This window comes from Urocampus carinirostris, chromosome 5 (genome assembly GCF_059441175.1).
Source record: "Urocampus carinirostris isolate Australia breed hairy pipefish chromosome 5, RoL_Ucar_1.0, whole genome shotgun sequence".
In the NCBI taxonomy this organism is placed as follows: Eukaryota; Metazoa; Chordata; class Actinopteri; order Syngnathiformes; family Syngnathidae; genus Urocampus; species Urocampus carinirostris.
Genome location: NC_142353.1, coordinates 20,946,413 through 20,959,069, shown reverse-complemented (window position 1 = coordinate 20,959,069; position 12,657 = coordinate 20,946,413). Strand labels below are relative to the sequence as shown.

The window sequence follows — 12,657 nt, the reverse complement described above, 5'->3', positions numbered from 1 at the left end:
TTCAACATTCAGTGGTCACATTTTTTATTCAGCCCTGCGTTCATTTGACTTTGACACAACTGCTTAAATTCTATCACAGTGGCGGCTAAAAGGTGTGCAGTGTTTTCCTCTATCTGCGCAGTGTATTTGAGCCACAATCAACTTAAAGCCTCAAAATGCTTTTGAGCATGTAAATCAAGGAGTCAAAATCTGCATGTCATTTCATAATGCAATTATAACCAACCTTTTGTTTCTGAAGTTCAAAATAGTTTGAAATGTTGATACTTATAGGCAAAAAAACGGCAGCAATTTCAGAAACACAAAATTGAGTGTGCTCATTTCCTTATCCCATGGGACATCCACGATTTAAACCATGCTGTGTTTGTCTCTCACCTCCAGCCGTTGCGAGATCTCAGGCAGGTGCGTAATGCCTGGCTCCTTGTAAATGAATTCCCGCTCATCGAGGTCTCCAAACTTTCCACCATAAAAGCCAACCCGGAAGTATGTACCAAACATCCTCTTGTGTCCCTGTATGGACAACAAAACACCGTACATTCCTCAGTTTTTATTTTTTATTAGTATTATAAAAGCCTGTTTATGGATTCTTAGAGAAAGCAATTTGCAGTTCATTGAAAAGAAACTGATGCTGTAAAATTAATAATAATGCAGTTAGTATGTATTGTTAGACTATTAGTGCTACTTCGTGGATTTTCAACGTACTTTTTGTTCAGCATTCTAATTAGCTATACTGTTGCTCCCTCCCTTTTCTGCCTCTGTCTGCCTATGCGTCAATAACATTGTGGTCTAAGTTGTACACAAACAGCTTCTCAAACCCATATTATGAACACACAAATCATTTTCAATTCTAGCTTTCTCTAAACACCGTCATGTCAAGAAAACGCTCTGGACCATCAAAAGCATCAAAAGGCAGCGGAATATGCTTGCTAACATCGATAGAGTTGGACTTCTTAAAGGTAAGGAAGGTAAAAGTGCTTTTATGCCACATTTGTTTTTTTCCCCAATGAGCTCAATGTGACTAAATATCAACTGAAATATGGATATTGTCCTGAAATCCTTTTCCACGCTATAATGCAACAGAGAATAACAGCAAGATTGTTTGTGAAATTATTATTTGACTGTACAGAAGAATTCGTTTTTTCATTTCAGTGCATATTAATGTAAATAGAGTATTTAAAAAAAATCAATGAATAATGGTTTCTACTCCGCAGGTTTTTACTCTCGCACATCCTTTTTGGAACACCACTTCCGTGAAAAACAAGGGATTTTTACTTTATTGTATTGACGTACAACGCCAGTCCAGTATTGAGTTATTTTTTTTGTGGCAATAAATGTACTAAATTTACAACTCAACGGCAATATTGTAGAAATGGAAGACTATTAAAACAATACCATATCATTAGTTTTCAAATTTCTCTATATTGTGGTTGAATTATATTAAAGAAAGCTCTAAAAACTGAGCAAGAACTCAGAATAATGTTTAAAACATCAGCAATATTGAATTGATTCTGTACATTGTAAACTATTCCAATGTAAAAATGTTTTACTTTACAACCTTTCGATTTTTTCTGTATTCTTAAAGGGACAGTGTGCATTAGTTGACCACTAGACATTGCTGCCACTAAAAACAAGTGCTAAAAACATTAATGAAGAATACAAACTTCGGAGACTCCAAGTGAACAAACTGCACTATTGTTGTTTATTTTTTTACCTAGTTTTCCGCAAGGTTTTGGGTTTTCCGTAGCCAACAGTTAATAATTCCAACATTAACATCAAAAAATAATAAAACTACTACTGGGAGTCTTTTTACCTCCCACACACAAACAAATCAGTTGTGCCATTGTCCCACGAGGTTAAGGATTTGTTTATCATTTCGGTGTGAATTTGTTCCTTACCTTCTGAATGATGTTGTCAAAAGCTCTTTGCAGTTTGTCGTGAGTGGATGCCAGCTTCTTAAAGTCACGGTGCGCCTCGAGGATGGGATTGATTACCTTGTAGACTTCGTTAACAGCCTCGTACAGACCCCCCTTGATAGGACAAAACACGTTGTCGGTTACCATGGCAAGTTGCAATGCGAGGATATCATGCAGTGAGGAATCAGGTGGAAACAATAGGCCGATTTGCTTTTTACATTGCTGAAAAGCTCTGCGGCCTGCTCCAGCAAGCCCACGAGGCCACTTTCTGTGAAGTAGCGACCCGAACACACGCCATCCTCGTCGGGGGACAGGATGTCGTCCGACACGGCCGATTCCTCCAGTACATTGGAGGAGATGCTCTGGGGAGGAAAAATCCATGAGTCCAATCAATCACTTAGTTCACTTAATCCAATTAGCAGTCACATGGCCAAATTGAAAATGGGCATCAGGAAACGGAACTAATGTGATGACCCTCCAATCAATGACCTGTTGACTGCTGGAGGTCAGGATGTGTTTTGGGCAAGCACACACAAACACACACAAATTCACAACGGTGTATGTGTGAGTGTGTTTGTGTGTGCTTGCATCTGTCCAAAAGTAAGGGTGTGCAAGTGTAAAAGTGTGAGTCTTGTGGATGTCAATCTTGGTGTGTGTTACACAGAGGTGGGTAGTAACGAAGTACATTTAGTCCTTTACATTTACTTGAGTAAGTTTTGGGAAATTTTGTACTCCTAGGAGTATCTTTAAATCCCTAAACTTTTACTTGAGTAAATTTGTGAATACAAAACTGTACTTTTACTCTGCTACGTTAGACAAAATTGAAGTCGTTACTGCGTTATTTAATAAATCCCCTCCACGTAAGTATGTGCCTGTTTGTCTCCGCTAAGGCGCATTTATCTTGACCCAGACCTCCGCCAGGCTCTACCATGTTTAACCAATCAGCCTCGTCACGTGACTCTATTCAACTTTAGCGGGGGGAATTTTGTTTACGGATGAAACAGATCGGAAATGTCGCTGAGCAATACCGACCAAGAAAACACAGAAGAGGAGGAGCGCCCCTGGCGTCACATCAAAAGCATGTTTCTCTTAAAAAGGGTGCCAAACACCAGCTACAGTATGCAATGTCTCCTTTGTTCGAGTTCATGGGCTAGCTTGTTGTTCTACCTGCAGAACCTGTTAAGATAAGTATTGGGGCTTTAAATGTGCTACCTGGTGCTACATGTGCTTAATCTATTTGATTTATGCTATTTTTATTTTATCGTTTATTAAAGCACTTGAATTTTCATTGATTATCCTAATCTACTTTTAAATTAATTGTATTCTTTGGTTTATTGGATGGACTTTGATAATTTGATTGGTTGTTTTAAGAATGAAAAAATAAATATGACGTCGCTACAGTTACTCATAATTGAGTAATTTTTTTTACCACGTACTTTTTAACTTTACTCAAGTAATTATTTGGATGACTCCTCTTACTTCTACTTCAGTAATATTATTCGGAAGTAACAATACTTTTACTTGAGTAAAAATGTTGGCCTCTCTCTCTCTCTCTCTCTCTCTCTATATATATATATATATATATATATATATATATTATTTATTTTTTTTTTTGAAATTTTTATTTACAAATTATCTGTTTGTGAGTTAATTCAGAGAAATACATATACAATTTGATGAAACACCCTGAATATTGAATAATATAAAAATACAGTAATACAATACTACAAAAAAAAGAAACTATTATTTAATAGAAGTGCCAAAATCTATCATTTTCCAAAATGTTCTAAAAAATAAAATAAAATCAAAAAATAAAGGAGCAAGCTTATCCGTAAACAGGACTGTATTTTTTTCTCACTTTGCAATGTAAAAGATTCTTAGTAAAATACTGGGTACTTGGCAGGAAAAAAATAAATAAATCACAGGTGGATAATAAAATAAGGTTGAAAAGTAAATAAATATTAAATAATTTTAAGCAATGGGACCATGATACAGTATATACAATATACACAAATGGCCTTTACCTGGAAGGTGACGCTGCCAACGGGCAAGTAATTGTGATCCTCCAACATGCTGAGGTACTCGGCCACCAAGGCAGCGGCGTGTACCAGACACATAGCTGACTCCGTGTAACACTTTCTGTTGTTGTGCTTCTCAGCCATGTTCTGCAGCCACGTGAGACGCAAGTCGGGAGACGTCTGATAGCCTTTTGCAATCCTGCAGGACAAAGCCAGGATGTCATTTGTATTGATTTACTACTCTATTGTATTATAAGGTCTTTTATTTCAAAATGAAAGCTTTTTTACGCTTCATGACAAGGACAACATACTACAAACACGTGTCAGTGTCATGGAGCGGGGACTATTTTGTTGACTTCCTGGTCAATCTTTGGCTATTGAGTCCAATGCTGTGCGGGCTTTAGCATTCAATATACGGTCCCACACAAGAGTTGTATGAATTTATGTGATGTACAATTACAGTGGTACTTCCTTCATACGAGCATCTCTACGCACAAGAATTTCGATACAATATTTTTTTTAACAAAGTTCTTGCTTGCTATCCAAAAGAAAATCCAGTTCACGAGCAGTTTCAGAGGCTACCACCAGAGGTTGCTCGAGACCACTCACCGCCATCAGCCCGGTACTGTCTGACCATGCCCTTTCCGCCATCAGGCACCTGTTTCCACTTGGTTATACCTGTACAGTACCTGTATTCTGCAGCAAGTTTGTTTTGATTGCATATTTTAATCACATTTTATAGCATCTTCTTTTTTTTACTCTTGTGACCTGAACCATAAGTTTCAAGAAAGGGAAACAGTAAGCTTTCTGAGAAGAAAAGGAGAATGACTTCAAAATGAAGCAAAGTGTAATGGAAAAACACAAATGCGGCGTTCGTGTGAATGACCAAGTCAAAGAGTACAATCAGGAAGCGTGCCGATCACAAAGCCGTGGTAGAAATTGCGCAGCACTTTGCTGCAATAATTTCAGAGGGATTATTATTCCTGTTGCAAAAAAACTGTGGAGCGGAGGACAAACCAGAGAAGCTGGCGTGGAGAATAGAGAAGTGCTGTGAAGAAGTTGCTGCTTTCATTGAAAAGAACCATGCAGAAACAGTGCAAACTAGTCGTGCAACAACTCTCTTTAATGTCACCTGCCCTATGCCAGCTATGACAAAGGGTGAGTGAGAGCACTGAGCTTAAATAGACGGGAAACCAATCTGTCAACGTGCTGCAGCTGGCGCCAATTGGGTGCCACGGCAACCGTGACAGAGGCACTGCCAGCCGAAACATGCTGACTATGACAAGCTAACTGGAAATGAAAGCTGTGAAAAGGTGAAGAAACAGGAAGCTGTTTTAACGGCACAGCAGAACTTTTTAACGAGATCCTGCAAGCCAAATAAAAATGCTACAAAGGTGTGCTAAAAGGCGTGGTACAAATGGGGTGCTACGCTGTCACGACGCTGATCGCCAAGCACAACAAACTTTTCACGGAGGGTAAATTTAATAAAGACTGTTCAAAAACTGCCATGCTGAATAGTCGCCCCTTACACATTTTCAGCTCTCCAAATCTGTACCGTCTTCTGAAAAGTTTGGCAACCTGCATTATGCGTTTCCCTAACATTTTGAAAGGGAGTCTAATCTCAAAAGAGCTGTAGAAAGTAATATTGCTGCGAGTCCGGCTAAAAGGGCAAAAGAAAGTGATGAATGAAAAATGTAACGGGCAAAAAAATAATGCTGTAAAAATGTGTGTATTCATGTTCATTTAAAGTTACAGCAATTTAGGTGTACAGTAAGTGCGTACATATCATCATAGGTAATGTGCAGTCAGTCCTCTTGCATCCGTCCCATCCTACTCCTGCACCTACGCCCCATGCACACACCTTCTTTAGGACCACTTGAATCCCTCCACAAGTGCAACAATAAGCATGCATTTTATTTAGTTAATATCACCTTATTTATCTTATCACAGTATTTTTCTAATGTATAATTACTATTTGAATGTGCCTTTAGTGTTTTATAGTTACTTAGCATTATTGTGAATGCCTTTGTGAGGTTGGAACAGGCCAGTTAGTTATAATTATTTCATACCGTGAAAACTCACTCGTTACACAACGAACCAGGCTTGTACCTAGAGCAGGGATGGCCAACCCGCGGCTCGCGAGCCGCATGCGGCTCTTAAACTAGTTTCATGCGGCTCTTTAGGAGCTGTTATAAACTGGTTTAATGCGGCTCTTTAGGAGCTGTAACATGTCATACATCGAAAATGTTTAGCCAGCGCTGTCATTTGCCTTCCCTACAGCTAGATGGCAGACAAACAATGTAAGCCTGTTTGAGTGACGTCAAACGAGCGCCGAGAAAATATTTGCTTGACAAAACGTCTCATCTCATCTCATTAGCTACACCGCTTATCCTCAGTAGGGTCGCGGGGGTGCTGGAGCCCACCCCAGCAATCATCGGGCAGTGGGCAGGGGACACCCTGAACTGGTTGCCAGCCAATCGCAGGGCACACGGGGACAGACAACTCACTCGCTCATTCATACCTAGGGACAATTTGGACCGGCCAATTCACCTGAAATGCACGTCTTTGGAATGTGGGAGGAAACCGGAGTGCCCGGAGAAAACCCACGCAAGCACGGGGAGAACATACAAACTCCGCACAGGAAGTCTGGAGCTGGATTTGAACCCACGCAGGAGGTTCCCAAGACATGAACTGTGCCGCACATGCGCTAACCACTGCGCTGCCGTGCTGCCCTTGACAAAACGTATTGTAGTCAATTTACGTGAAATTATCTCTTGAAACAGCAAGTGAAAAAAAGCACTGCCAAACGAAAATATGATGAAGAACACGGGACGTCTTTGCCAGAGTGGAAGTTTATATTTTTTTAATTGAACCTATTGGCAAGCCGATCTGCCTTATATGTGACGCAGCATTAGCACATTTCAACGCTTCAAATCTTCAGCGTCACTTAAGCTCACTCCACCCTAACATCGAACAAGATTTTCCAAGAGGCAGTGAACTTCGTAAGAAAAAGTTGTTTACTATGAAAAGCAAGGCAGAAAAACAGTTGCATCTTTTCCCAAAAAATTATGAAACACTCAGAGACAGTAACACTTGCATCGTAGCAGTGAACTTGGAACATAGCACGGGCTAAAAAGCCATACAAGGAAGGGGAATTCATTAAAACATGGCTCATTGATGCATTTGAAATCTTGGCTCCTGTAGACAACAAACTAAAACAGAGCATATCAGTTGTTCAACTGTCTCGCCACATTATGGAACGAATAATAGCCTATATTAATGGAGCTGTTGAATTACAGTTGCACACTGACCTTCAAACAAGTAAATATTTTGGTGTGGCATTGGATGAGAGCTGCGACATACAAGACAAGCCTCAGTTGGCAATAATTGCGCGGTCTGTGTCAAATCAATGTGCGGTCAAAGAACAACTCCTTGATATTGTGCCATTAAAAGACAGAACCCGTGGCATATATGTGAAAGAAGCACTGATGGCTGCGTTTGCAAAAGCAAATCTACCCACACCGAAACTAACTGCACGGATGGAGCGCCAGCCATGATCGGATCCATGAACGGGCTTGTGGGGCTGTGCAAAACTGATCAAACATTTCCAGACATTTGGGATTTCTACTGCATCATCCACAGGGAGCAACTCATGTCTAAATCACAAAATTTTGACAAGGTCATGAAACCTGTGATGGAAATCGTCAACTTCATCTGCACACATGCGCTAAACCACAGGAAACTCAGGAATCTCATCTCTGAGCTGGACTAAGGGCTTCCAGGTGACGTGCCGCTGCACTGCACTGTGAGGTGTCTGTCAAAAAGCCGGGTAATCTTTCGCTTCTTTTAGCTTTTGGATGCAGTGAAACTGTTCATGGAAGAGAAGGACAAGGACTATCCTGAGCTCTCAAGTGGATTATGGATCTGGCATTTTTAGTCAACATCGTATGCCACCTGAACAGACTGAACCTTATCCTGCACGGGAAGTTAAAAATGCTGCCTGACCTGATGCAAAGTGTGTTTGCATTTGTTAATAACCTAAAGCTCTTTGAGGGGAATATTGAAAAGGGAGATTTAACACATTTTCAAACTTTTCTAAAAGCCAGTGAGCAAGTCACCAGTGGTGCCCTAAATAAGAAAAGAGACAGATGCGCAACACTGATTGAAAACCTGAAAGATTAGCAACTAGGTTCTGTGACCCGGTTTACTGTTGAAAATGATTGATATTATCATGTTGGTGTGGTTATTTTCATCAGAGATCCGAGTAGAGATCTGTGTATGCGTTTATACATGATTAAAATATTATGTTTATGTGTACCCATGTGTATAATGTGGCTTTTTAGTAACAAAGAAAAAAACAAATCGCCCCCGATAATGTGGCTCTTTGTAGTAACACAGACGAACAATTGGCTCTTAGTCGCTGAATGGTTGGCCACCCCTGATCTAGAGGTACCACAGCTGTGCCTTGCTTGGTATGTAAACAACATTCTTTAACAAGACACTTCTAATATTATCCTCTTAACACAGGGTTCTTACAGCTGAAAGTTAAATTCAAGGCTTTTTTTCTCTAATGCCTTTTGAAATCAAATTTAAGAGCAAGTTGACAAAAAAAAACCCCACAGTTGTAACAAACAAACCAAAAATTAACACATGAACTAGAGGCCATTTTAAACATTTATTGATTTTTAACTCACATATTGGTCCATTTGACAACTTTCCCTCAGAAATCATAGCTCCTTCCAAAGTCTTAGACATGGAAAACAATAAATAAAAAGGATGTTTACAGTACATCATGGATCCTTAGTCAAAACTGGCAGATAACTACTAGTTCCATAGAACTCATCTGCTATATTGATGAGCATTTTTAATCATGCATCATGAAAAAATGACTTTTTTAACTCATCTTTTGAGTTCAAACAAATAAATAAATAAACCTTATGTGTTCACATTTTTAAAAACATTTGAAAATTGGAGTTAAGACATTTTAATTCCAATTAAGGCTTTATTTTTAGAATGATGAATTTAATGCTTTTGAAGACAATATTTCGGCTACATATCTGATTAAAACAATTTTGTAATATAGAGACGGCATGACGCCTCCTGGTCCATTTCAAGTCAGCACAGAGGTTGTGTACTGATTAAACAAGGCATTTGTTGGAATTTCTCCTTATTTTCAAGAGTCAATCATCACAAAAAGACCATTACTCCATTCCTGGAGATGCAAGTATTCTGTCGAACCAGATGAGGAATCTTAAAAAGGAATTAGCAGTCAAACTCCAGTTTGATTTAGAACTTTTCCATTTTAAGAAACGTTTTAAAAATAAATCGTTGTGTGGGGATGATCGACTTGCATCTGATAAAATGTATATGTCTGCATATTGATTTATTATTTGAATATAATTGCTGCTATTTCAAAAAGACTTCTCAATTTTTTGGCTCATATTTATTTCTCCATGAAAGATTTTTCTACAAAGAAATAAGTAAAAACAAAACAAAAATCCAGAAACATGGAGAGACGTGTTTGTAATTAGCATTCTTATCTTTTTTGTGCTCATGTATTGCAGAGGTATCAATTCAAGACTGTATCGGTAGGTACAAAAAAATGAATCCCAAAAATTCTGATCACTTTTGTTACTCTCAGTACCTCTGCCAATTTATTGAACCCAATTTGGCATCCGATTACTAAAAATGTGCCCACTCCTGTTCTAGAAAAATCTGTTGCTCAAGAAACGGGGTAAGTAGAACACAGATGTGGCTTTAAAGCGGATATGTCAAAGGTTATGGCTCGAAACCTGGATCCAGCCTGTTGGATGATTTACGGCCCTCCATACATTTCAGAGTACGTCAAAAAAGAAGCGCGCATCTAGGTGATTTCAATCAAATGTTATGTTTTTTGAATTTATGAATGTACAGACTAAATGCTCTCTCCGTTCGCTAGAGCAGTGTTTTTCAACCCTTTTTGAACCAAGATAGACTTTTATTAATAAAAAAAGTCCGAGGCACACCGTCCGTCGAAAATGTTTAAAAAAGGAGTTATGTCAAATATTTCACTGTACTACCTCATAAGCAGATAATTAGTATATAAAAAGAATAAATTAATGCCTAAAATAAAAATAAATTATGTGCTTCATTCATGTTTTTCTTTTTTTACAGTGCAATCTTAAACCGCTTTGTTAAACAAATAAGTTATTAAATGTACTGTGCTACCTCATGAGCAGGTAATTAGTGTATAAAAAGTATATAAAAATCTACTGCCACCAACTGATATGGATAACTATTACAGTTCCTCGTCTGAAGATATCAAAAATACTGAATAATGGCCTGATTTTTTTTTAAAGATAAAATTGGGCAAATTCCAGCGGCACACTAGACAAGGTCTCACGGCACACTAGTGTGACCCGGCACACTGGTTGAAAAACACTGTGCTAGAGGGCATTGAATTTGTATAGCATGGTGAGTTGGTTCAAGTGTATAACTGCATTTACTCAACTGTAAAATAAACCAGTTAACACTTCTAATACCCAACATGAAAATCTTTTTCCCCATTGTTTGTGTATATGTGTTTTGTGTTTAAAAAAAATCTCTTGTCATCAGTGATTATAATATGTAAAGTAGGTTACTAATGTAGGCTGAATGATAAAGCATCTCATCTCATCTCATTAGCCGTACCGCTTATCCTCAGTAGGGTCGCGGGGATGATAAAGCATATTATTTAAAAAAAAACTTAAAACAAAGACTGGATCCGGCCCCAGCCAAACTGAGTCCGACTGCTTTAAAGCGAACAACAACTCTAATGAAGGTCTTATGAGATTTTACAAATTATTTCTAGGACAACCAAAATATGGAACGGATTTAAATAAAGCAAAATGATGTAGAAATTGCAGTTAAAACGAATCAAGGCCTTCATAGCGCTTTCTTTTGGTCAGGAGAGGCATCTGAAAGCCGATAGTTTTATACCCCACAGATCAACAAGTGTGGAGACTGTGCAAGGGTGTGTTTAGGTGGAAAGAGTGGACCTGTTTAGAAGAACAGAACAAAAATAGAGCGCCGCGTAATTAACTACAGATGTAACATGACACACGGTTAGCTCAAATGGTACTCCGCTGTCCTCTGTACTCACTGTTTGCATTTGCATGTAAACAAAAGCAGCTCAGAGGGGAGCCAAAGTGCTAGCACATGGTTGTCATGGCGAGAGAGGCCAACAGAGCCAAAACAAACTCCAGATAAAGTAAGGAAGAGGGTGGGGTTGGACTAAAGTGCAAGAGGTACCTGTACATGAGGTCCATGAGCATCTCGGGATCCTCCTGAAATTCTCGCATTTTCACCGTGTCAGACAATATGCTGTTGAGATTTCTCAGGAGCTCGTCCACCTGGAGATGCAATTTAGGAAAAAAATTATATTTAAATTGCATATAATAGGCACATTGTGTTTAATAATGACATATTGATGTTCTTTGAAAGTAACAGAGTAGTTTGAGAAAAAAAATCAAAACATTAAGAAATAAAAACATACAGAGAGTAATCAACACAGCCCAAAAAAGTCATTGGGTGTTCTCTGCCCACTCTGGAGGCCATTGCCGGCTTGCGATAATGCAGCAAAGCCAGGAAAATGATACAGGACTCTTTCCAGTCCAGCCACCCAAGATCGCAACAGGGAGCGCGCAGGATCCCTCCAACTAGACCCCAAGGGATACAGTCGACAACTGACAAGGCACGTTGCTATCGGTGTGTGTGACTGAATGGTTTCGAGCGTGAAGTGTACGCTAAAGCGCTTTGGCGGTCCTCAGTGACTGGTAAAACACTATATAAATGCAGTCCACTAGGTCTTACATCATGATCACACTATCACGTGGCAGATGTTTTAGACAAAATTGGAAAACAGAAAGTGAATTGGTATTTCATTTGGTTTCACCTCAGCTCAAACTACGCATTGTAAGTGACAAATGTTTTGAATATGTGCTGCCATGCATTAATTTATTTATTTCAGGACAAACTACTTCCCACAATGTCCTTTTATTTATTAAGTTCAGAGAACCAAATTACTTCCCAAAATTACCTTCTCTTCATTCAGTTTAAAATCTCAGTCAGTAATACAACACTGTATTTCAGTGGTCCCTAACCTTTCCTGTACCAAAGAACGGTTAATTATCTGGCAATATTCTCACAGGCCGGCACTATAATTACACGATAATAATTATTAATAATTACTATAATTATCAACAATTTGGTACCATGAGTAAAAATAATGTGATGATGAGATAAAACCTAATGCGGGCAGCAGTAGCTCAGGAGGTAGAGCGATCGTTTTAGGATTAAGGGATCCCAGTTCGAATCCCGGCTTGTCCGTGTTACTTGTCGAAGTGTCCTTGGGTAAGACATTGAACCCCCAATTACCCCCAATAAGCAGGTTAGCGCCTTACATGGCTGCACAGATCACGGCCGCTATTGGGAAATGTGAAGCACAATGTAAAGCGCTTTGGGAAGTCATTGACTTGAAAAGCGCTATATAAATGCAGATCATTTCATCATTTCATTTCATTTCATAATGCTTTTTCTCCATCCCTGGTGTTCAAGTGGCTTGGAATCGACGTGCTACCCGCCATGTTAAGAGTTCGATTCCTGTCGCATTCAATGTTATTCAAATGTCAGTGAATAATCTAAAATAATTATAATAATAATACATTGTATTTCAAAGCGTCTTTAATGCACAAATATGGTAAATTAATGTT

General features: G+C 38.9%; 1 protein-coding gene across 3 annotated transcripts in view; it reads right to left on the bottom strand.

Annotated features, from left to right (window-relative positions):
- dock8 (dedicator of cytokinesis 8) overlaps positions 1-12,657 on the bottom strand; it is a 118,113-nt gene that overhangs the window by 20,772 nt on the left and 84,684 nt on the right. For all 3 annotated transcript variants that reach the window (XM_088336129.1, XM_088336131.1, XM_088336130.1), the window contains exons 38-42: positions 11,198-11,298; positions 3,935-4,127; positions 2,129-2,272; positions 1,893-2,024; positions 373-507 (exon numbers count right to left, since the gene is read on the bottom strand). In XM_088336129.1, coding sequence (XP_088192255.1) covers positions 373-507; positions 1,893-2,024; positions 2,129-2,272; positions 3,935-4,127; positions 11,198-11,298 — 705 coding nt within the window. The remainder of the gene's footprint in view (positions 1-372; positions 508-1,892; positions 2,025-2,128; positions 2,273-3,934; positions 4,128-11,197; positions 11,299-12,657) is intronic.